Raw genomic sequence first — 26,040 nt, forward strand, 5'->3', positions numbered from 1 at the left:
CAAAGCCTAAGGGTAATGATTTTTAACAGCTCTTTTTCATCTATTCAAACATTCTGTGTCTCTAGTGACGGTAAGTTGACAAAATAATTTAACATTCTGATCATATAGCACTATAACCAGTTCACTCCCAGACACACATTTAGGATAAACACATACTTAACATTAAGTATGATTTATTTTTCAAGTTTAAGTTTTCAAAATACATATGTACAAGATAAATAAAACAAACTATCCTTAAAGAATCACTGCATAGCACAATGTGTAAACATACAAGGTCTTTTATAAGGATACAAACATTATGTCATCAAACACAAAGAAAAACATTCGAGAAAAGCAAGCAAAAGAGACCACCTTGTCACAGCCTCCACTAACTAAGAGGGACCAGGACAGACTCTCTGAACATCGGGGTGAAACTTCTTATCTGGGCCTCCCAGTGGCTTGGCTTTTCTCTTCTGTGTGCAGTTGCTTTTCTCAGGGTCATCGACCTCCAAGGAGTCTTCTGGCACCTCTTCACCAGCCTAAAGGAGAAAGGAGCAATCATAACATTCGCACTCATGTTAACGGGGAGAAGCCGAAGCTCTGTAGTGCTATTTCCTGATAGTCTTTAAGATTTTAGTGTGCATATATTTCCTCCAAAAGCATCTTCATCAATTTTTCTTACATACTTACAATTTTCTTACATACATACATTTTTTTCACTTCAAACTTTATCAACTCAAAAAGCTAGACATAATGATGTATGCCTATAACAATCGAGAGGCTAAGGTAAGAGAACTACAAAAGTTTCAGGCTAGCCTGGACTACATAGTAAGTTCAAGTCAGCTAGGGCTATATAAATCCTGCCTCAATCCGGGCGGTGGTGGTGGTGCACGCCTTTAATCCCAGCACTCGGGAGGCAGAGGCAGGCAGATCTCTGTGAGTGAGGCCAAGCGAGTTCCAGGAAAGGCGCAAAGCTACACAGAGAAACCCTGTCTCGAAAAACCAAAAAAAAAAAAAAAAAAAAAAATCCTGCCTCAAAAAAACAAAAACAAAACAAAGCACTCTATCAACTTGAACACCCCCCTTTCCATGAATGGTCCCATAAGAAATAAAACTTTCCCTCCTAACCCTACTTTCTCATTGTTTTTGTAACTGGCTCAATTTATTAAAAATATTAAAATGACAAATCAAAAAAAAATGAATGATTCCCCTTCCCTCTATCCCTGCTACTCACAAGAACATAAAGACATCAAGCAGATGCTGCCTGCCCTCTAGTGTTGTCAACGGATGACAACTGTCAGGAACTGGGCCAACTGTTAGTTGAGCATCTGAGCATTTTGCTGAATAATTTTTAGATGGTCGCAACAGGAGAAAGAATCCAACTAGCTGTTCTAGAGTATAGCATGAATTTAGAAAATTTAATAAATACTATTTAGACATGTATGTACTCTATGTTTATTTATAAATGCTTGATCGGGGATACAAATCTATGTATATATTTTTAAAAGATGTACTTATTTTTAATTATGTGCCTATGTGTGTGGGTTTCTGTACACGTGAGTGCAGGTACCTGTGGAATCCAGAAGAGGGTGTCAGATCCCTAAGAGCTGGAGATACAGGCAGTTGTGAGCCTCCTGACAGGGATGCTGGCTGCTGAATTAGGGTCCTCAAAAGAGGATTCTGCCCTCTTAACCACTAAGATGTCTCTCCAGCCCCTGACATACACTATAACATGTATAGATACATACATATGTGTGCATATGTATATATATATATATATATAATATTTTATTAATTCTTTGAGAATTCCATACAATGTATTTTGATGATATTTACTCCCTATTTCTCCCCCTAATTCCTCCCAGATCCATCCCCTATCTTTCCCCAACATTGTGCCCTCTTTTTATTTTTAATTTAAAAAAATTTTTTGAGACAGGATCTCGTTATGTATTCCTGGCTGGCCTGGAACTTACTACGTACTCACTATGCAGCTCAAGCTGGCCTCAAACTCACAAGAGATCTGCCTGCCTCTGACTCCTAAGTGCTGAGATTAAAAGCATGACCACCATACTGGGTCTTAAAATGTTTTTGTTTTATTTGTTTTGAAATATAACCCACCAAGTCCAATTTGTACTACCCATATACTCATTGGTGTGGAGCCATCCACCAGAGCATGGTTAACCTATGAGAGGCCTTCAAGGAAAGTAATCCTCCATCCCCCAGAGCTATCAACTGTCAACTGTTATCGATTTTATTAGTGCCCCAGTCAAGGATGGGCGCTCACTAGCCCTTCCTCTCTCCACGGATATAATACTTGAACTGGTAATAGCAAATATCATACCTTTTGTTTCTGTCTTGCATGAGTCTCTGTCCACTGCCTGGCATTCTTGAGAAAAGCTATCTTATTATATTTAAATTCTGAGGACTGAAATGAAATCAGAGTTAAAACAGAGAAACAGTGATATGCTTTGATAAGCTCCAGCTGTTGAAGTATTACAGGTAGAGATAAAGGAGGCTATATGCTACCGATGAAATGGGGATACGTACAATGTCAGCCATTAGTGGGTCATCAGGATTGGGTTCTGCCATGAGCAGCTGAATAGAGGTCAATACAGTAGCAATGTTGAGGGATGGTCTCCATGCACCCTATATACAAATGAACAGTTGGTTTTGTATTAGAATGTGGCATTGTTGAGCCAGGCATGGTGAGTCATGCCAGTAATCTCAGCACTTATGAGGTACAGGCAGGAGGATCGGGAGTTTAAGGCCATCCTTGACTATAATGTGAAACTATACACACACACACACACACACACACACACACACACACACACACACACATATTCCAAGGACTTTTTGTTTGTCTGTCTGAGTCAGGGTTTCATGTAATCCAGGCTGGTTTTGAGCTTGCTATGTCATTGAGCATGACAGGGTTTAGCTTTGGAGCCTGTCCTGAAACTTGCTCTGTAGCCCAGGCTGGTTTCAAACTCAGAGATCCGCCTGCCTCTGTCTCCGGAGTGCTTGGATTAAAGGCGTGCTCCATCGCTGCCTGGCAAGGATGACCTTTTAATTCCTGATCCTCCTGCTTCCCTCTTTCAAGTGCCAAGAAAACTGTTGGCACTCTCTAAAGAGTCAATTCTTTAACCCCACTCACTTTCGGTGGCAATTTGAGAACATCTAGACAAATCCTTCCATTAGAATCAATGTTTGGATGATAGATTGGAGTCAGAAATCTGATCTGCGGTGGTTCAAATGGGTACCTGCGAGTGTATAAGAACAGGAAGTGATTACAGGCATGCACCACCATACTGGGCCTTAATTTTTTTTTTTTTTTTTAATATAACTCACCAAATCCAATTAACAGTGCCCATATACTCATGGGTGTGGAGCCATCCACCAGAGGATGTAATTTTAAAAGTAATTCCCTAGTTATCATTTACTATTCAAACTTCCTAGTCACTACATTTTAAAAAAGGATTTATTTATTTTTATGTGTGTGATTGCCTGCACATATGTGTGCCTGTACACCATGTACATGCCTGGTACTCAGAGGCCAGTAGAGGATGTAGGATCCCCTGGAACTGGGGTTATAGGTGGTTGTGAGCTGCCATGTGAGTGCTGAGAACTGAACCCAGACCCTCTGTGAGAGCGGCCACTAAGCTACCTCTCCAGTCTCCAAGTATTTTTACAGCTGTGCTTTACAAACAAGCTCCAACTAGACTTACACATTACATTTAGTTATCATATCTCCTTAGTGACACACAAACCTTCCAAAATTCCCAGTCTATTTTCAGAATTGATGTGTGACACAATTCAGCTACTCTTCAGGGTGTGACAAGCTTGGCCAGGACCCAACCTGGTAGACAGATGTCCAGTTTCAATAGTTAAGATACTCCTTCTTCAGTCTACACACAGAGCTGACAGGAGACTTGACTGAAGGGCCTAACCTTGAGGTGGAAAACACGATGGTGGTCGCCAAGTGTTGGTGTCAGGGAGGACTCAGGGCGGATTTTTAACGGGTCTGAAGTTAGAGTTGGGAAGATAAAAAAGTTCTGGAGATACTAGTAATAGTTGCACAACAGTATGAAAATGTATACTTAAATGTTTACAAGAGTCAATTTTATGTTATATAAAATATATATTCACCACAATTTTTGGAGGGGCGGAGATCAGTTATGATTAGTCTGTTATTTTAGAGAAGGAAACTGGAGAGACAAAAACAACTTAGCACATCAAGTCATGTACGACTAGGATAACACACTAATGCTCTAAATACTATTCTGTTCTGTCTTCCCATGGCTGCACCTTACCGTAGAAGCTGACTCTAACTCGTACTCACCTCTCAGGAACGATAACTTCCAGCGTGAAAACCCCTTTCTCATAAGGTGTGTCGGCTCCACCTAATATTTCTTGAGAAAGGAAGAAAAGTTAAAAGGGAACCAGACGATTTGAATTAACCACTCGGAGAGTTGAGGATGTAACTCAGTAGAGTGCTTGCCTAGCGTACGTAAATCCCTAAGTTCAACAAGAAACAATAAATGAACCACAAATGCTGGCATAGGTTGAAATTTTAGTACTCCAGAGGTTGGGGGGGGATGTCAGAAAGTCAAGGTCATCCTTGTTTTATAGCAAGTTTGAGGCCAACCTAGGATACATTAGACTCTTTCTCAAAAGGCAACAGAAACTATATCAAATGAACCTCTTAAGGCCTGTAGTTCTGGATGCGGGGGCTGGAGAGATGGCTCAGCAGACAGAGTGCTTGCCCTTCTTCCAAAGGACCAGAGTCTGATCTTGGCACTCTATCAGTTGGTTACAACTAGTGCCTGTAACTCCAACTCAGGAGGATCTGATGCCCTCTTCTGGCTCCTTCAGGCACCTGTACACATGTGCCCGTGATCACACACATGAATTAAAAAAAGGAACTGGGTGTAGGACAGTAATTCAATTAGGGCTTTAACTGAGTCTCCATGCAGTGTCTCCTGTCTGCTACCCAGCCTCCAACACTGCTGCACAGCTAATGCTTAAACCTGTGTGTGCACACAATACCACGGCATGTACATGGAGATCAGAGGACAACTTATAGGAGTGGGTTCTCTCCTTCCACAGGGAGATGGATCCTAGAGATGAAGTTGGAGTTGTTAGGCTTGGTGGCAAATGCCCTCACTCACAGTCATCTCACTGTCCCCGCCCTCCAACCCACAACAAAATCTTTATCGAGACAAGATCTCAGTCTGGAGCCTAGCTGGCTTCAAACTTGAAGCCATCCTCTGTCTCTTGCCTCAGCCTCCAGAATCCTGGGATTAGACATGTGCCACTAATGTCGGCTGACGACCTTCGTTACAAACCAGTAAAAGATCTAAGCAGTCAAAGACCTTATGAAAGCAGACCAACTAAGAAAGAAAGATGGCGGGGCCTTTGCCTTCCCACTCCCTACGTTCAAATATACCAACGGGTGCATCTTAGGACAATCTCCAATAAGGCCACAGCCACCATCACGGGCATGATAAGATACCTACGAGCTCGCAAATCATCCACTCGGTCCTTTTCCTGCCAGCATGTGACGCCTGGGGGAGGGTCTACAGCTAACATACGCAGTTCTTTCTTCAGGCGTGAAGCTCTCTGCATGATCTCAAGTAAAAGGAAGCAGGGACAGTCCACTGCTCCACACGAAGGGCTTGTGGGGGTGTACTGGAAAAGAAAAGAAGCAACCATGAAATAGCCACAAAGACTAGCATTTTTAGCACGGCTTCAGTTTAATGAGGAACAGATTCTTAGTACTTTCTTGTCACAAAGGGAGCCTGACTTTTCCATTTCTGCATGAACTTTTACAAATAATAATAATAATTTAAAACGTTTAAAATGAAGGTCTGCTTCCATTACTAAAGTATAAAGTCATGAGGATAGAGCCTGGGTCTAACTCTGCTCTCAAATGTATCCTAAGCATGCCTGGGCAGAGGGACTGGGTAGCTGTACGCAGTCTATAAGCTGTGTGTGAGCGAGAACAACGCAGTGAACATTCGGAGACACTTGTAGGCTAGTGTTTCAGTGCCTGACGTTCTCTCCGTGTATTATGGGCTCTACAGTTCCCTAATTCTTCAGGGAACTCACTCTTATCAATTAACCCACCTCACTCTAATCTTTCTGTCATCAACATCCAAATATGCTCAAAGTCTCTCTCACCTAAAATAACACTCAAACACATCCACGCAACTAGTAACCACCTAAAGGACATCATTGTTTTGATTACATTACAAATATAATCTCACAAGTTATAGCTTATTTTGCTACAAATTAGATGAACACATCAACACATCTTTCTTTTCCTTGCAGTGCTGGGGACTCAACCAAGAGTTCATAAGTTGTACTCAGCCTTTTGTTTGTTTGTTTTTAATTTTGAGCCTTAGTTGCCCAGGCTGACCTTAAACTCACTTTAGGAGGCCCTTAAACCTGTGATTTTCTTACCTCAGCCTACACCAGGTCTAACTAATAAATATATTCTTTTTTTTTTTTTTTTTTTTTTTTTGCTTGTTTGTTTTTTGAGGCAAAGTTTCTTTGTATGTAGCTCTCTGGCTGTTCTGGAACTCAGAGATCTGCCTGCCTCTGCCTCTGGAGTGCTGGGATTAAAGGTGTGCACCACTACCACCTGGCTTATGAATATATTCTTTTTTTTTTTTTTTTAAAAATATTTATTTATTATGTATATGGAAGAGGGTACCAGATCTCATTACAGATGGTTGTGAGCCACCATGTGGGTGCTGGGAATTGAACTCAGGACCTCAGGAAGAGCAGTCGGTGCTCTTAACCTCTGAGCCATCTCTCTAGCCCCATAAATATATTCTTAATGTTAATCTATTTAAAAATTTTTCCATACTCTCACATTTGAAGATATTTTCCTACATATTCTTTAAGTTTAAAAAGCATAACTTTTGGGCTGGAGAGATGGCTCATGGGCTATAGTCACTTGTTGCTTTGCCAGAGGACCTGGGTTTGGTTTCCAGCACCCATGTGGCAGCTAACAACCATCTCTAACACCTTGGGCACCAGGCATGCATGTGGTACACAGCTATACATGTAGGCAAAACAGCCAAACACATAAATTAAAAATAAAATTTTGATATTTATATTTAAATCTTTCAGCTACCAGTAATTGTTTTTTGTGCATAGTAAGAGGTAGAAGATCCAATTTTAATTTTCCCCCAAATGAATAACCAATTTAAAAAGCACTATTTAAAAAAAAAAAAAAAAGGAAACTCCACCCTTCTAATATTACCATGAATTAATTTCCAAACACGTGTGGATCTGTTTTGAGTCTTCTAAATTTGTTCCACTCACATCTGGAATATTCTGAATCAAAACGCACTGTTCCAGTTACTACAGCTTATTTTTCCTTTTTTATTTAAATTGTTTTTAGTTCAGAGGCTGGGGATGTAGAACACTTGCCTAGTATCAGCAAGACCCTGCACTACTAAAGGTATGTGTGAGGGGTGGGAGAAGGCAAGTAAATAAGTATTGCACATATTAGGCTGGGCATGGCTGGCACACATCTATAATCTGAATAATTGGGAGGCCGAGGCAGGAAGCCCATCCTGGGCTATGTAGTTTGAGGCCAGTGTTGGGTATATGAGACCCTGTCTCAAACAAACAAAGCTATGTTCGGGTCCTGTGTGGTCAGTCACAGTCCTAATTAGAGCACTAAGCAAGGTGAAATGGCGGATTACTCTGGGTCTGAGGTCAGCCTGGACTATGTGCGAGATCCTCTGTATTAGGTACTTTTTCCTTGCTGTGTCAAAACACCAGACAACAGCAACTCAAGAAAAAAGAAGTGTGAATTTTGGCTCACAGCGTGAAGATACAGTCCAGGGCAGTGGGGACTGCACCTCTCTGCAGGAACAGGAGGCAGCTGGTCACCCTGCTCCTGCTTCCATAGTCAAGAAGCAGACATAAAAGCTGGCACTCACCTCAGTGCCTGGGACCCCCTGTCCACAGAATGATCCACCCATATTTATAGTTGGTCTTCTCACCTCAATTAACCAATCTAGAAATGCCCTTATAGACATGCCCAAGGTTTGTCTCCTAGCTGATTCTAGATCCTATAATTAAGTTGACAATACTAACCATCTCACCCTATCTCAAAACAAAAATCTCTCTATTTTTTACTTATTTCTTACTACTATACATAAACATAATTGATTTTAACTAAAACCTTAACTCTGCAGTTGAATCCACTTGAGGTTAAGAAGAGAGATGGTAATCCTAATAGTCAGTAACGTCCATGTAAGGTTACTTCTAATTCATTTCCTGTCTTCCGTTTGTAGATAACTTCCGTCATGACTAGAACTGACACCTAATTGTAGATGTAACCAACCATCTTATTAAATAAGAAACACAGAACCAATGCAAAGAAGAAAGCCAAGAAGTCAGAGCTAAGAGCTAAAACCTTACCCTTCCTCCTGCGGTGGTCCTATCTCTCCAAAAGAGAGCTACTTCCTGTGTTAAAGTCTTTATAAAGACTTTCGGTTCTGCCTTCCCATTGGCTGCAAACCCAACCACATGACTGCCTCATCACTGCCTGTCTGCACAGACCTCCAGGTCCTCCATGGTTGGCACCAAGATCAAAGGCGTGTGTCTCCAATGCTGGCCGCATCCCCAAACACATACAGATCTACCTAGCTCTGCCTACCAAGTGCTGGGATTATAAGCGTGCACCACCACTGCCCAGCTTTCCTATGGCTTGCTAATAGCTCTGACCCCCCGGGGCAACTTTATTTATTAACATACAAATAACATTTTAGTACAAAATAAAATATCACCATACACTCTGTAACCCAGGTTGGCCTCGAACTCACAGAGATCCGCCTGGCTCTGCCTCCTGAATGCTGCGATTAAAGGCATGCACCACCACTGCCCAGCAACTTTCAATATTTTTAAATGGGTTTATATTAAAATTTAATTTTCTTAAAAAGTTAATACCAGGACAAGATGTAATTTTGCCAAACAACCATTTCTTAGATTATCAATATATTAAAATGTGACAATATTCCGTAACTCATTTTAGGTGACTAGCATAGCATAGCAAACTGGTAAGGACAAAAGTAGAAGAAAATGATGTGCCAATTGCATCCTTGAGCACAGTGTTGAAAGCTTTCCCTTTGAGATTGGAAATCAGAAAAGAATATTAGGTATGGTGATATTTTATTTTGTACTAAAATGTTATTTGTATGTTAATAAATAAAGTTGCCTGGGGGTCAGAGCTATTAGCAAGCCATAGGAAAGCCAGGCGGTGGTGGTGCATGCCTTTAATCCCAGCACTTGGTAGGCAGAGCTAGGTAGATCTATGTGTGTTCGGGATGCAGCCAGCATTGGAGACACGCCTTTGATCTCGGTGCCAACCATGGAAGACCTGGAGGTCTGTGTGGACAGGCAGTGACGAGGCAGTCATGTGGTTGGGTTTGCAGCCAATGGGAAGGCAGAACCGAAAGTCTTTATAAAGACTTTAACACAGGGGGTGGCTCTCTTTCGGAGAGGTAGGACCACCGCAGGAGGAAGGTTAAGGTTTTAGCTCTTAGCTCTGACCTCTTGGCTTTCTTCTTTGCATTGGTTCTGTGTTTCTTATTTAATAAGACGGTTGGTTACATCTACAAGAGTGAGTTCCAGGAAAGGCTCCAAAGCTCCACAGAGAAACCGTGTCTCGAAAAACAAAACAAACAAACAAAAAAAGAATTATTCAAGTTTTCAACCAATTTTGACAAATTAAAATTTTCTACAAAGCATGGTGGTGCACACCTTTAATCTCAGCACTCAGGAGGCAGAAGCTGATAGATCTCTGAGTTTGAGGTAACCTAGTCTACACAAGACGTACCAAGCCATCTAGAGCTACAAAGTGAGACCCTACAGATGATAAATTTTAAATAATTTAGATAATGCTCATTTTAAAATTACTTGTTTAAAAAAAAAATACTGTTTTAGCCACACAAACCTAAATGACATCTGTGATCCCAGCACTTGGGAGCCTGTGATAGGAGTTTGAGACTAACCTGGGCTAGACCATCTTCTTTGCCTTTCCTTATTTTTTCCAGGCATGTATCAATTCTATTCATCTTTAGAAATAACATTAAATACTTCTCTGTTGAAAATGTATTTTAACGCCAACAGTTTCTGTTCCTATCTTTATCACTGACATCTTTGTACTCTCTTAGTTTTCTTTTTCAGATTAAGGTCATTTTCCTCCTTTGCAGGTAATTCCCCAGCCACCCACCCCATCCTCTCTCTCATTGTTTTGAGACAGAATCTCATGTATTCCAAGCTGTTTAAAACTTGCTATGTAGCTGAGGATGACTTTGAACTTCTGATGCCCCTCTAAGTGTTGGGATTACTGGTATATACCACCATATCCAATTTATATGGCAACGGAGATGGATATTTGGCAAGTACTCTACCAACTGGACTATATCATCAGTTTTCAAATTTTCTCTTTAAATGTAAACATGTAAGGCTATATGCTTTCCAATTTATATTTCTTTTTTTTTTTTTTGGTTTTTCGAGACAGGGTTTCTCTGTGTAGCTTTGCGCCTTTCCTGGCACTCACTTGGTAGTCCAGGCTGGCCTCGAACTCACAGAGATCCTCCTGGCTCTGCCTCCCGAGTGCTGGGATTAAAGGCGTGCGCCACCACCGCCCGGCCCAATTTATATTTCATCCCCCGAAACTGTGATATAAAGAACATTGTTCTATCCTTGATATTCCAGGCTGGCCTAGAAGTCTCTATGTATGTAGCCCATGCTGGTTCCATACCCTTCTGCCTCAGCACCCCATATGCTAGAAAATCATAGGCATGTGCCATCACACCCAGTCCTGTTAATGGTTTTAACATGTTACTTATATCCTTTAAAATTGTTGGGTCTTGCTCAGCACGTCCTATGTGTGCTTAAAAAGAATATCAAAGTTAGGGAGACAGTTCAGTTGGTAAAATGCTTAATATATATTTTGAGGACCTGAGTTTAATTCAAGAACCCACACAAAAAGTGGGGTGTGGTAGTGCATGAGTATAATCCCAGCACTTGGTTGGGGGAGAGAGAAGAGAAAAATAACTTTTATAAGTTATCCTCTGATCTTCCCATATATGGTACACACGTGCGCACACGCGCGCGCAGAATAAATGTAGTAAGAATGAAAATAAAAATTTGTATTGATCATATATACAAAATAAAATTATTTAATGCCAAAAAAGATATCTCTTCAGCAACTTAAAAAAAATAGTTTAGCTAGTTGTGGTGACAGAGATCTGTAATCTTATTGCTTGAGAGGCAGAGGCAGGAGGATTACTGAAATTCCATACCAGTTTGGTCTATAAGACAAGTTCCAGACCAGCTAGGGATACATAAAAGATCCAGTCTCAAATAAAACAAGGGGGGTGTGGGTGGGGGGACACAGTGGGGGACGGGAGTGATGGACAATTGGATAGGAGTAGTTCAGTGATTAAGAGCACTTGTTGCTTCTACAGAGGACCCGAGTTTGATTCCCAGCACCCACATGGTGGCTTACCACCATCCATAACCTCAAACCCAACAGGCATACATGTGCTGAAAATAAGTGCATATATGCAAAACATTTATACACACTAAGTAAAAATAAAAGTAACTGGTCCTCTGACTCCCTATCCATACAACAGAAAAACCTCAGACTAATTTGATTTCACTCTTGATTTACACTATTTCGTATCTTAATTCTATCATTGGCTTTCTTTTTTTTAAGACAGGGTTTCTCTTTGTAGCCCTGGCTGTCCTCGAACTCGGAGACCGGCCTGCCTCTGAGTGCTGGGATTAAAGGCATGTGCCACCAAGCCCAGCCTCTATCATTTTCTTTAAGCCCAAGGAAGCATTGTTGTTTTATACAGTAAATGAGAAGAACTATTTTCAGTAAAACAAAAACCTTCCAAATATGGGGGACTGGCAAAACAGGCCAGCGGTTAAAGGTGCTTGCTGCATAGGTCTGACAACTTGATTTCAATCCCAGTAGTCCACAGTGGGAGAGAACAGTCTCCTCAAAGCTGGCTTTTGACAATCAATTACAATAAAACTATCTACAATTATAAACTGTATCTTTGTTTAAAAAAAAAAGAGAACACGGTGAAAAGGCATGCTAATTGGATTAGAATTAAAAAAAAGGAGCCGGGCGGCGGTGGCCCACGCCTTTAATCCCAGCACTCGGGAGGCAGAGGCAGGCCGATCTCTGTGAGTTCGAGGCCAGCCTGGGCTACAGAGCCAGTTCCAGGCAAGGTGCCAAGCTACACAGAGAAACCCTGTCTCGAAAAACCAAAACCAAAACCAAAACCAAACCCAAACCCAAAAAAAGCCACCGCCAAAAAAAAGGGGCAAGTTCTCTTGAAGAAGCAACCAGACTCTTTATGTTAACACAACTTGGATATACAAAGTCCTCTGAGGGCTGGAGAGATAGTTTAGCTGTTAAGAGCACTGGGTTGCACCCAGGTTCAATTCCCAACACCCACATGACAGCTTATAACTGTCAGTAACTCCAGTTCCAGGAGATCCAACACCCTCTTCTGGCCTCTGTGGGCGCGTGGTGCACATACATACATGCAGATAAACACTCATCCACATGGAATAAAATAAATAAATTTTTTTTTAAGTCCTTTGGCTTAAAAGCCATTTGCTATCGTGTATTTTCTGAATATAAAGGTTCTTTACAGAGCTGGGGTGGCATAGACAATGGAGGGGCCTGGGCAGGAAGTCTATTCCAGGCCAGCCTGGGTTACAGCAACACCTGTCTTAAAAACAGCAAAACAAAACTCCCAAATAACCGTAACAAAAAAGTTCCTTACATTCTAGTTCCAACAGGTGTTTTAATTTCTTTTCTTTTCTTCCCCCCCTCCCCCCCCCCCCCCCCCCCCCCGAGGCAAGGTTTCTCTGTATAGTCCTGGCTGCCCTGGAACTCACTCTGTAGACCAGGCTGGCCTTGAACTCACAGAGATCCGCCTGCCTCTGCCTCCTGAGTGCTGGGATTAAAGGCGTGCGCCACCACTGCCGGGCGTGTTTTAAAAAAATTTTTTTTAACCGGTGTTTTTAGCCTCGTTTCCAGTGATTACTTCCCACAAACGTATGCTTACACTACACGGACTATTCACAAAATTCTTTCATACCTGGGTGTGCGTCCACATCAAAGGACAATTCCAACTCTGCAGGAGCCCACCCCAGTCTTTCCACCCTCTGTGCCTCTTCATAAATCTGCAGCCTGTACGATTGATTCACCTCAGATTCCGGAGCGCTGGCGTTTTGTTTTGTCCCGCAGGCCTGCGGTAAATAATCAACGAAGAGAACCTGGCTAGAGGTGGCAGATGCTGGAGGGAGGACGGAGACACAGCTTTGGAACGCTCAGAGCGGTTCTCTCTCCCCGCGATGCTCCTCCCCGGGCGGCTCGGGTAGAAACGGGAGTCCTTGCCCAGACTCACTGTGACCGCGGGGTACGTTCTCTCCAGCCGCAAACGCAGCGCTCTTCGGCAGCTCAGCTCCGCTTGCCACCGGGGGCGTTTGCCGGGTCCACGCTTAGACCGGAGACCGTTGAGATGACTCCACCCCCGTCCAAGAAATGACTGTGATTGGTCCGCAGCCATCCCGGGAGAGGCGCGCGCACGCCTATTGGCCAGCGCTCCTAGCCCTCCGCCCGCTCACGCAGGGTTCAAATTGGTGCGCGCGCACCCGGACCCGGCGTCCCCAGTCCCGGCTACCTGCGTGCTTGCAAGTCCGCTGTGAGCTGGAAAGGCCGGGAAGTCACCTAACAGGAGAGAAAACGAAAGCAACTGGACATACTTAATCCGGAGAAATGACTGCTGAATGGCTGCTTTTATTTCTTTGTTTTGGTTCTTTGAGACGGGGGTCTTGCAATGCAGCCCTGCTTAGGTTGGAAGTTGCTACGTAGCTCAGGCTAGCCTGGAACTCCTGGCACTCCTGCCTCAGCCTCCTAAGTGCCTCAGCCTCCCAAGTGCTGGAATTAGGCGCTCACCACATCGCCCAGGCTTTAAGTAATGTCAGGGGAAATTACTACTTCATCTAAGACCAGTAGTTGAAAGATAAAAACCGAACATGGTGGCGCAGGCAGACTAAGATAAAAGGATCGAGAATTTGAGACCAGCCTAAGTTACATAAATTTCCTCCAACTGGGAAAAGAAAACTATTTTTTTTTTTAACTTATAATTCTGCTGGACAAAGCATTCCACCAGGACTCCGAAGAATAAAGCGGATAGAGTAGAGTTCTTCACCATTGTAAGTGTTCAACTACAAGCTAAGCAAGTTAGGGGTAGTGCAAAAGAGACCCTTTGCACTACGTGGGCGATTAGTAGGATGACTGCCCTCTCCCCTCCCCCTTCTCTGTACTGAAAATTAAACCCAGGTCTTCCTACATACTGTGCTAGCTTTTGATCCCTGAGTCACATACACACTGCCCTGAAATCAATGACATTTTTTTTAAGTTGGAAAAAAATGTTTTTTAGTTAATTTATTTTATGTGCATTGATGTTTGGCCTGTATGTGTGTCTGTGTGAGGGTGTTAGATCCCCTGGAACAGGAGTTACAGACAGTTGTGAGCTGCCATGTGGGTGCTGGGAATTGAACCAGGGTCCTCGGGAGAGGATGATCCTCTGGAAGAACCGCCAGTGCTCTTAACTGCTGAGCTATCTCTCTAGCCCTGACTTTTAAGCACTCTTCCAACTTTAGAAAGATAACAGGGACTATGAGGGTCCTGCCCCTCGATAGTCCTCTCCCAGAGTCTGGGGACAATCTACAACCAGCTGATAATCTAATCTTTGATGATATGATAATCTTTAATGAATCTATGTACACGAAACTCTAGTCCCTATACTTTATTCTTCTGAGTCAGTTCTCTCTCTACAAAGCTTCTACTCTGCTCTCATGCCTAACTCCTTTCTTGCCTGATTTCTCTCTACATTTATCTGCTGTTCTCTCTAAGTTCTATCTTAATTCTCTCATCTTAGTTCCGCCCCATCTAGGTTCTCATCCATCTAGTTCTTTCCCATCTTAGCTCCTCTCCCATCTCCTTCTCTCTCATCTTGTTCTTCCCCATCTGGCTCTTCCTCATCTTCCATCTCATTCTTCTAGTACTCTCTTCTAGCCCTTCAATCTAGTTCTTCCCCATCTCAGTTCATTCCCCTCCAGTTCTTACCCATCTAGTTCTTCCGTTCTCTTTTCTCTTTACTGTCTAGTTCACCCAAATCTCTGAGGTTTACAGTTATATACCCATACAATAGCAATGCTCTGGTTAAAGCAAGGTCACCAGGCTTGAATTTCCTCAGGGTCAAAAGCAGGGGCAATAAGATCCACACAAAGGAGCAGTAATTGCCAGCCATCATCTGCAGCCCAAGAGGGAAGTGACTAATGGGGAATAGAATCAACTGAGGGCTAAATTCACTTAATATCTAAGCAAGGGGGATTTTATGTGCTCAGCTATATTCTTAGAAGTGGTTAGGTAAAGTGTTAGGAGTCTATCAGTGACGAGTGAAAATAAAACTGTCTTATTTTCCTTTGGCCCCTTATCTGTCCAAGCTATCTTGGCTACTGCTGTCTGGCAGGCTCGGGTAGTGTACTTGGTGGCTGGGCAGCCTGAGTCAGCTTGATGGACCTGTAAGTAGAAACCCTTTAGTTCTGAGTTAATAGTTAAAGGTCAATCTAAAACTAGAAATAAGACTTTGGAAAGGGAGAAAGTTAAGCTTAATTAGCACATCTGCCAGGCCTTCTCAAACAGATAGTCTGGATGCTTAAGTCTGTTCTTAGAGAGTACAGAGGTATCTCTGATAAGATACTTTCGTCCATGGGGGGTGGGGGTGGGGTGGTCCTGGCCAAATGCTGCTAATGACAATAATGACAGAAAGGCCTGGAATTAGGGATCCTGCCTACGTTACTGCACAGAAGGTTATCTGAATATTCCATTAGTAGAGAGAAAATTGTGCCTAGTGAAGGATGGAAAAGCTACAGTACTACATGAGAAACTCATAGTAGGAAACAGCTAATAATCAAAAGCCAATATCACCAAGACTCCTTGAGCCTCAGCTTGACCTCTGGAAGGCCCTTGGCTTCTTCCAGGTATTAACTTTGTCATAATCAGCTGAAATCCTACTGCATATATTTTTGCGGCTTGCAGAAGAAAGGTAATATTTTCTGAACAAGGAATTACATGCTTATAGCCAAGTCAGCCATAGCTACACAGCTGGGAGTGTGGAATGACATCTCAAGACCTGAGGCTCTGCAGAGCTGGGATTCGGCTTAGACCTTGGGAACCCTGGGAGGTAGGACCCCAAATCAACCGACCAACCATTCTTCCTCTTAACTTTCTCTGTTCCTAGGTTATTGTGCAGCTTCAGAGCAGTGTAGGTATAGAAATAGAAATCAGTCTCTTTCTGAACTTCTAAGCCAATATAATCTTGGCTGCTACAGTGATTTCTGCATTTAGTCCAAACTGATGTTAAGCAGCAACTGATTCCTCACGAAGGTTGCATGGTGTGTTTTGCCTTGTGGAGATCCTCAAATTCAATAGACTCTGACCTTGATTCTCCTCTGGGCTTCCCCACTTTAGTTGTAAGACTGAACCAGTGAGTAGCTAATGAGTTATGCAAGTTATTATAAAATCATGTGCTGTGGGATGGTCTTTCTGTATGCTGTGAATATATGTTGCTACCATTGGTTAATAAAGAAGCTGCTTTGGCCTATGGCAAGGCAGGAGACAGCTGGGGGGGGGGGCGGAATCCAAGAGAGATGCAGGGAGAAGAAAGGTGGGGTCAGAGGAGATGCTGGAGCTGCTGCCTGAGAAGCAAGATGTAATGGACCGAGTAAAGCCACGAGACACGTGATGATACGTAGATTAATAGAAATGGGTTAAGTTAAGATGAATGAGCTAGTTAGGAATAAGCTTGGGCCATAGACCAAACAGCTTGTAATTAGTAGAAGCCTCTATGTGTTTATTTGGGATCGAACAGCGGACACAGAAAAGTTTCCCGCTACAATCACACAATAGTCTAACCTGATTTTCAAGGTTGTGTATTTATGGTTAGGATTTACTCATTGAGGTAAAGTGTTCTCTGTTACCATTTTGGAGTTACTGCTTATTTTACTACTGGCATTTCCTGATATTTAGTCCTTTCAACATCTTACTCTTCCTATTCCAACAGTGACTGTATGTCACATTAGTTCCACTTCCAGAACTGAAATGGAACTTTCCTTGGATGGTTCTCTGAAAAACAGAATTAAAAAGGTCTCTTAGAAAACTCACAAACTGTATTGGGTTTGGTGGGAAGGAGCAACTGTAGTTTGGAAAAAGGAAAGGAGAAAGACAGAAAGAGCTCCATCTAGGTGTACAGTTTCCTTTGTCCACCAGAGGGAGGTATGTTACTGATGGGAATAGAGGCCGGAAGGACTGCCCTAAATGCTACTTTTTAATTTTTTAATTAATTAATTTAGGAATGTTTTTTGAGACAAGGTCTCACTATGTAGCTCTGGTTGGCTTGGGGCTAACTATTTAGACTAGGCTGGCCTCGACATCATAGATATCCACCTGCCTTTGCCTACCAAGTTCTGGGTTTAAGGGCATGGGCTAACACACCTGGCTCTAATTTAGGATTTTTGAGGCAAGAGCCTCATTCTGAATTTCAGACTGACATCTAACTCACAACAATCCTCCTGTCTAGGTATTATCATTATTTATTTTATTTTGTTTATTTGAGGCAGGGTCCCATGTAGCTCAAACTGGCCCCTCTTTCCTCTATCTTCTTTTTCTTTTTCTTTTCTTTTCTTTCTTTCTTTCTTTCTTTTTTTTTTTTTTTTGTTTTTGTTTTGTTGAGATAGAGTTTCTCTGTGTAGTTTTGGTGCCTGTCCTGGAACTCACTCTGTACCAGGCTGGCCTTGAACTCACAGAGATCCACCTGGCTCTGCCTCCCAAGTGCTGGGATTAAAGGCGTGCGCCACCACTGCCTGGCTTGCCTCTATCTTCTACGTGTTAACATTATAAGCATGTGGCCAGCATGTCATTATTTTTTAAAAGTATAGTGCTCTAATGTTACAAGTCAAGTGTGAATAAGGAAAATTATTACTTGGTAAAAGTTTGTTTTACACAATGACCTCTGAGTTGGATCAGTTATATTTATTTAGTGAATGAGTATGCTGTGTGGAAAGAGTACATGTGGTGTGTATAAGTGATACATTCAAGTACACAGGTGAGTATGTACACCCACATAGCTCTTGTGGAGTTCAGGGTGTTGGGGTGTAAATGGAATACTCCTGTCCCAACCACCTGTTCCCAAAAACCTGGCAGCCACTTCCCAAATTACCACACAGAGGCTTATATTAATTACAAATACTCAGCCAATAGCTCAGGCTTGTTACTAACTAGTTCTTACAACTTAAATTAACCCATTTTCATTAATCTATGTCTTGCCATGTGGCTTTACTTGTCCTCTAGCATGTCTTGCTTCCTGGGGAGGCTCACTGGTGTCTCTCCTGACTCCCCACTCCTTCTTCCCATCAGTCTCAGTTTGGCTTTCCCGCCTAACTTCCTGCCCAGCTACTGGCCTGTCAGCTTTTTATTATCCAGTGAGAGTAATACACATTCATGGTGTAGAAAAGGATTGTTCCACAGCATTGGGGATCATCTTCTATTTTTCTACACCTTATTGCCTAGAGACAGGTTCTCTCACAGAACCAGAAGCACAGTTTCCCAGTGCTGGGGTTACAGTACAATCAGCTGTGCCTGGCGTTTTATGCCGGTGCTGGGGACTTGAACTCACATCCTCATGTTTGCAGAGCAAGTACTCTTACCCACTGAGCCATTTTCCAGGACCAGTTATTTTGAAAATATACAAATTATGTTGTATTTGTACCTGGGATTGTTTGTTTGGACTTCATGTGTAGTTACAAATGCTTTATTAGAGTGCTGGAGAGATGATGTCTCAGCAGTGGAGAGCACTTGCTATTCAATTTTGAAGACCTGAGTTCAGATCCCTGCACCTATTTATCAAGCTGGGGTCCAGCAGACACCTACAGCTCCAGGGCCCAGGGAACCGATGCCCTCTTCTGGCCTTGATGTGTACTTTTCTGGAGCTGAGGACTGAACCCAGGCAGGACCTTGCTCTTGCTAGGCAAGCCCTCTACCACTGAGCTAAATCCCCAACCCCAAAAAACAAAAACTTTTCAAGTTATAGGAAGATGGATGTTTTGTGGTATAATTTTTGACTGATGTATTTAAACTAATTAAGATATTAATAATTACGATTACTTTTAGTAATCACATAGCTGGAAGATACATTGTGGGGAATTCATCAGAGAAGACCACTAGGACCTGGGTTTAAGCCAATAGAAAGTCTTTATTAGCCGGCTAGCTGTTGACTACATGGGTGTTCGGGATCCCATGAGAGCACTGAGACTTTCTCGGGATGAGCTTTGGAGCATAACAACCGTGTTCTGGGTTGACATGCTTCCGTTAAGAAGAACAGTTAGCCAGAAGCAGAACTGCAGATGCCAAAAAGCAAGGTTAGTACGTTTAGAGGCTTTCCCAGGACTATGGGTTTTGATTGATGGGTTAGGTCTTTGTTTTAGTTTTGTCAGATGGTGCTGTCTAGGTGCTGAGTTTTACAGAATGGAACTTCCATCCTGGAGTCACGTGTGCTAAGGTCTGGGGCCTGTTGCAATTTGTCTCTATTTAGGTAGGTATGTGTAGCTGGAGAATTTTTCTCCAGCTCCCGCCACCAAGTCCCGCCAGTCCCAGAGCCCACTTATAAAATAAACACACAAACTCTTATATTATTTAAACTGCTTGGCCATTAGCTCAGGCCTGTTATTGTCTAGCTCTTACTCTTATATTTAGCCCATTTCTATTAATCTTTACTTTGCCACATGGCTTGTGGCTTACCGGTACTTTACATCTTCCTTGTCCTGATGGCGGCTGGCAGTGTCTCCCTCACCCAGCTTCCTGTTCTCTCAATTCTCCTCTCTGTTAGTCCCGCCTATATTTCCTGCCTGGCCATTGACCAATCAGTGATTTATTTGTTGACCAATCAACAACATATTTGACATACAGACCATCCCACAGCACTTCCCCTTTTCTTTTCTTAAAAAGGAAGGTTTTAACTTTAACATAGTAAAATTACATATAACAAAACAATTATCAAGCAAGAATTACAGTTACAATATTAAAGAAGAGATCCTATCTATCTTATATTTGTGAGTTTAAGGTTTAATATCTAACTTATCTTTTATTATAACTAAGGAAAATTGTAAGTATCTAGACTTCAACTACATCAAAGACCTCAGAAGGATATACTACTACCTGAGAAATGGAGAAGGATATAAGCAACTTTTAGGAGTCTTGTAGGGTAGACAGAGACAGCTGGCAGCCTGGACAGTCATTCAAAGTTCTCTTGTAAAGTTGGGGCATCTGTCTTCAGCCCACAGGCCTAGAGTCTCTTATTCACTTTTCTCTGTGTCCTGTAGAATGTCTGGCAGTTTTCTCTGCAAAGCAGGAACCTGAAGGACCATTTTGTCAAGCAAAGTTCAGTGGTCACCTTTGTATGGGTCCTGCATGTCCAGTTGATCAGGCAGTCCAGGCAAGAACAGTTTCTTGCCCAAATGGCTATTTTTGTCAAGGTGAAGATAAACTCCATATGGAGTGTCTTCGATGCCCATACTCCTCTCTGAAGTAAATCGGTGCTGTCAGGAGCAGACATGTCTCACTGTCCAGAAAGTCTAAATTTTTAAAACATTTTAAATGCCATATTCTGTAGGTCTTTGAAGTGTTTGAAGACTACCTATCTATCTGAAATATATCTATGTATACCTAGAAGACTTAACTAACATGGCTACAAATATTATCATAGATGACTAACTATTAATCTATATTTTAATTATCCATTACAATTTTAAATGAGTTACATAAACATAATACCTCAAAAAAGAATAGAAATATATATACAGTATAACAAAATTAAGTTTAAATTTGTATCAATAAACTAAAATCTATAGCAATGTAAAACATTTTAAACAAGTTGTTACTCTTTAAAAGTAGGTTCATTAATCTACCCTTTTATCCTATCATATCTAAACTATCTCCCTTTTTGTTTTAGAAAGAGATTGTATTTATAATCAACCTGATTTAAATAAAAATATTGTTTTTTCTCTGTCCCACACCAGAGGGCTCTTCTGATTTGGGACACAAGAATCTCTTAACCATTTTTTTTTTTTTTGAGCAATATGTCTGGGTTTAGAGGGGGAGTGAGCCAATTCCATCTCTAAAGCCAGCTTGGTATATTTGGGAATTTGGGCGTAGCTTTTCTTACTACTTCTTGCTGGAGGGGGGCGCTGTATCTTCTGGAGACAGAAAGAAAATTTTAGGATCATGGAGTAGTCCGTGAGGCTGTATATCTGAGCCAGTTGACTTGAAACCATTCTGGATGTTGAATCATCTGGGCCATGGTGTCATTGGAGACCTTTCAGGGGGTCTTGGCTGGTCAAACCTGATGTATCTTAATCTGGAACAAATCCATAGTCTCTGGCTTTCTGTGGAAACAAGAGCAGAGACTCTTTTCCAAAGCAACATATCCTTATATCCAAATTTTGAAGTCAAGGTACCTTTAAAATATACATTTTGGCATAACTCAACAGCTTTTACAATCAAATGTTTTTCTGCAGTTACGAATATCAAAGAGAACATAATCCAGATTCTCTGTGTGGTAGTCATCTTTACGTGGCTTATTTTTTTATATTAGCTTGAGCCTATTGCTTTAAACTGCAGCCTTCTAAGCCTGAAACAGTGCTGGCGCTGTGGCTGCTGGCTCCGCCCACTTCAGTTTCCCAACATGGTGGTGGTGCGTGTTTACCGCCAGCTCTGGGAGCTATCGTGGGTCAATGCTTTTATCCAAGCAGCATGCAGCCCAGAAACCTCTGTTTTTGTTTTGTACTAGCAAAGGCTAAATCCATCACGCAGCTTAATGTGCCATTTGCAGAGGCATCATTCCTGCCATACGGCGGCAGGTTGAGCACGCACGCTAGGAACCCTCCAGTAGCTCAAACCGGCAGCTGCCGCTTATTTGAGAGAGACAATTAGGAAGCTGTTTTTAGGTCCGTTTTAGAATCTTTTTTCTAAGTTTTTAGGTGGAAACTCTTGCCACCACGTTGGACGCCATTTGTAGCTGGAGAATTTTTCTCCAGCTCCCGCCACCAAGTCCCGCCAGTCCCAGAGCCCACTTATAAAATAAACACACAAACTCTTATATTATTTAAACTGCTTGGCCATTAGCTCAGGCCTGTTATTGTCTAGCTCTTACTCTTATATTTAGCCCATTTCTATTAATCTTTACTTTGCCACATGGCTTGTGGCTTACCGGTACTTTACATCTTCCTTGTCCTGATGGCGGCTGGCAGTGTCTCCCTCACCCAGCTTCCTGTTCTCTCAATTCTCCTCTCTGTTAGTCCCGCCTATATTTCCTGCCTGGCCATTGACCAATCAGTGATTTATTTGTTGACCAATCAACAACATATTTGACATACAGACCATCCCACAGCAGGTATGCACTTTAATTATCTAAAGAATTAAACTTTTACTGTTTTCTGTAAAAGTCTCCAAAGGAAGTGTTACACTCTTACCTTCACAAGAAAAAAGAAAAGCGGCAAATATAACAGTTATTTATAAAAAAGTAATATTCAATATTCTTCCTATTTTCTGAAACCTCCTATCTTGAGATCTATCTATCTATCTATCTATCTACCTACCTACCTATCTATTTTTGAGACAGGGTCTCTTTTGCCCTCGGTAAAATTCCCTACATAAAGAAAGCTTTGAACTTTTGACCCATCTGCCCCCACTTCCCAAGTGCTGGGGTTACAGGTTTGTGACCATACCTGGTTTATACAGTACAGGACTTTGTGCATGCCAGGCATTCATTCTGTGAACTCAGGTACATCCCCAGCCCCAAGACTGAATTCTTGTGGAAATTTGAGCATATTTATATGATGGCTCATTCCTGATACTTAGGAGGTTGAAGCAGGAGGAAAACCATGGGTTTGAAACTAGCCTGGTTTCTTGACAACTTGAACTATGGAGAACCTGCTTCGAAAACAATAATAATAATAAAAAGAATGAAAGAAGAGAGAGACAGAGAGGGAGAGAGGGAGGAAAGGAAGGAGGGAGGGAGGAAGAGAGAGAGAGAGAGAGAAGAGAGAGAGAGAGAGAGAGAGAGAGAGAGAGAGAGAGAGAGAGAGAGAGAGAGAATGCAAAAAGAACATAGCCAAAATCTGGGATGTGGAGTCAGAGGATCAGTATTCCACATTCATCTTTGATCAATCTGAGCAAATAAGACTCCATCTCAGACAAAGCAAACCAGAATATAGTTCCACAAGGTGTAACATTACTGATGCTGAAAATTTTATCTCATCTTTAAAGTCCTTGCTAGAAACCAGTGTGTTGGTAAAATATAAAGCGATAGTGAAACACAAAGCTGAGTAGCTGTCATTTACTAGGAACAGAATACTAAAATAGTTCAGGAGGACTGCAAAGAGAGTTAAGCTGATGGTTTAGTAATCTTTCCTGATTTATCTATTTGTTTGTTTGCACTTAAGACCGTCTCCTTTGGTAGCTTAGGCTGGACTCAGACTCTTCCATACTCTAAGATTATATGTAGATGAGTGTCATCAAGTCCAGCACCTACCTTATTTTGATATCAATTTCTCTTTTATTCTTTAGACAGAGTTCTATTTAGGAACTTTGGGCAATTTTAATGATCAACAAGAAGAGGTTCCATGTTGACAAATTACCAAGAAAATGTCATTACTTTTAAAAAAATTTTTTGAGCCTAGTGGTGGTGGCACATGCCTTTGATCCCAGCACTCAGAGGCAGAGGCAGGCAGATCTCTGTGAGTTCAAGGCCAGCCTGGTTTACAGAGTGAGTTCCTGGACAGCCAGGAATGCTACACAGAGAAACCCTGTCTTGAAAAACAAAAAGTTTTTGTTTTATTGAGACAGTGTCATATAGTCCAGACTGGTTTGGGGCTGCCTAGGAAGCAAAGAATGACCTTGAACTCCTTATACTCTGCCTGAACCTCCCAAGAGCTGAGAATACATCAGCATCATTCCTTCCTCTTTCCCTCTCTCCCTCCCTTTCATTTTTTTCTTCTCCCCCCTATTTGTTTTGTTGGAGGGGAGTGGATTTGAGAAGTCTCACACTGTAGCCCAGGATGACCTTGAACTCACTATGTAGTCCAGGCTGCCCTAGAACTCCTGGCAATCATGTCAGCATTCCTGGTGCTTGTATTACAGGTATGAGCCATTTAGACCAGCTTATTTCTCCAACATATGATTCCTAGTTTATTCCAGTAGAAAATGAGGAATGGGCAAGTGTTCATATGTTAGGATGTAACACAGCTTCCTTTTATAACGATCTAATAATTTTCACATTTTTGATGAAAAATTTCGACCACTCAGAAATTTTTATGAATCTGGAACAAATGTCATATTGAAAATATTTTATGTCAAAATGTGATATTGTATGCGTATATGCATGCTTTTCCCAATGCACATTCACAACTAATACACGTTAATAAAACTAAATGTAAAACCAGATGAATTCTAGTTCTTCTGATACTTCATGTTTAGTCCTCCCTTTTAGAAAATAATGTTAATTACTGCTGCTTTTTCATTCTTCAAGTGTTAAGGGATAATTAAGGGAGCTAAGTTTAGTTAGCGGTCACAACAACAATAAACTACGATTCCCAAAATGCCTAGAGAAAGAGGTTGCCCTTGGTCGGGGAAGACAGTTAGTTGCAGCTTCAGGGCAAAGGTGGCTGGGTTAGGTCCAGCGGCAGAGAAGGGTGCAGCTTGTCCTTGACTGATTCTAATGCATCCAGGGATATGTAGTCCCATAGGGCCACAGCGTGCCCTCAGGCCAGGTTTCTTACTACAAGTCCCGTGATGACAGGGGGCTTGAGCAGCGCCTGCGTGCTGAAGCTAAAGGAGCGTGTGGGCGGTGCTAGTCGCTGGAGGAGTAAAGATGGCGCGCGGGGGCCTCCGCCTTCATTTCCCGGCTGAAGCCCTCCGAGGGAGGCGGCGGCGGCCACACCAGGCTACCAGCGTTCTGGTGGTGGTAGTTTTGGCAGCAGCTGCGGAGGCTCGAGCCATGGCGGAGCTGGAGCACCTGGGAGGGAAGCGGGCAGAGTCGGCGCGAGCGCGGCGGGCTGAGCAGCTGCGGCGCTGGCGGGGCTCGCTGACAGAACAGGAGTCCGCGGAGCGACAAGGCACGGGGCGGCAGCTGCAGACCAGACGCGGGAGCCCCAGGGTCCGCTTCGAGGATGGTGCGGTCTTTCTGGCTGCCTGCTCCAGCGGGGACACGGACGAGGTGAAAAAGCTTCTGGCAAGAGGTGCGGACATCAACACGGTCAACGTGGACGGTTTGACAGCCCTGCACCAGGTAGGACTCCCCTTTCGGACGGGTGGGTCTCTTGCCTGCAAGCCTGTGACCCTTCGAGCTGCCCCACCAAAAGTATTATTAGTGTCACCGTAGAGCCCTCGTGCAAAGACCTTGCCACGTCAGTCAACTCACGTCCTTTCTTGGCCACCTCCTTCCACTCAGCAAATCTTTTTCAGATCCCAGGGCTAGGGTCTTTACCTGAAGGACTGGTGTCACCGGGGTGGCTGGTCAGTGTTTGTATTTCCCTCCACCTACTTGGGTTGTCATGGTGACCGATGGTTTGGTCCTTGGTCTTATCTCTATAGATTAGTCATCTTTACTTCTGTCTTGTGCCTGTACGGTCATGTCACTCATGCATACACTTAGTGTCATTAGTCTGATACCCTTTCAGAAATTCAGCTTTCTGTTTGTGTGGCCCAGTTTATCAAAATGTCTTAGGTCCGTTAAGAACAGTCCCAGTAGTGGATTACGACAGGCAGCTTTTCCGAAAGGAGACTTGTTTGGCTGGTGTGTGGTTTGTGCCTTCCCAGGCCACCCTTAGAACACCCTTGACCTCATTGTTATGGGTGTCTTATTTTCTTTGCGGGAGTGCTAC

General features: G+C 42.6%; 2 protein-coding genes across 5 annotated transcripts in view; one reads left to right on the forward strand and one right to left on the reverse strand.

The window, feature by feature from the left end:
- Positions 1–156: 156 nt before the first annotated feature.
- Ube2t (ubiquitin conjugating enzyme E2 T) lies at positions 157–13,613 on the reverse strand. Its single transcript, XM_059280902.1, has 8 exons — positions 13,443–13,613; positions 13,243–13,284; positions 5,496–5,667; positions 4,319–4,388; positions 3,134–3,239; positions 2,527–2,625; positions 2,321–2,404; positions 157–518 (listed from the first exon to the last, which is right to left on the reverse strand). Exons 1-8 carry the CDS (start codon positions 13,602–13,604, stop codon positions 372–374), a joined length of 882 nt encoding a protein of 293 aa, XP_059136885.1. The 5' UTR covers positions 13,605–13,613; the 3' UTR covers positions 157–371.
- Positions 13,614–25,011: 11,398 nt separating this feature from the next.
- Ppp1r12b (protein phosphatase 1 regulatory subunit 12B) overlaps positions 25,012–26,040 on the forward strand; it is a 204,422-nt gene continuing 203,393 nt past the window's right edge. Inside the window, exon 1 of one of the 4 annotated variants that reach the window (XM_059281124.1) lies at positions 25,012–25,445. In XM_059281124.1, coding sequence (XP_059137107.1) covers positions 25,029–25,445 — 417 coding nt within the window. In that variant the 5' untranslated portion in view covers positions 25,012–25,028. The remainder of the gene's footprint in view (positions 25,446–26,040) is intronic. The other 3 variants (XM_059281127.1, XM_059281126.1, XM_059281123.1) reach the window with 3 other exon arrangements.

This window comes from Peromyscus eremicus, chromosome 15 (genome assembly GCF_949786415.1).
Source record: "Peromyscus eremicus chromosome 15, PerEre_H2_v1, whole genome shotgun sequence".
Classification (NCBI taxonomy): Eukaryota; Metazoa; Chordata; class Mammalia; order Rodentia; family Cricetidae; genus Peromyscus; species Peromyscus eremicus.

Coding starts and splice junctions, on each gene's coding strand:
- Ube2t (XM_059280902.1), bottom strand. CDS start 13,604: ATGGCTGCGGACCAATCACAGTCATTTCTTGGACGGGGGTGGAGTCAT. Junction 13,285..13,442: donor GAACGTACCCCGCGGTCACA/GTGAGTCTGGGC, acceptor TATTTACCGCAG/GCCTGCGGGACAAAACAAAA. Junction 2,405..2,526: donor ACCCACTAATGGCTGACATT/GTACGTATCCCC, acceptor ATTTCATTTCAG/TCCTCAGAATTTAAATATAA.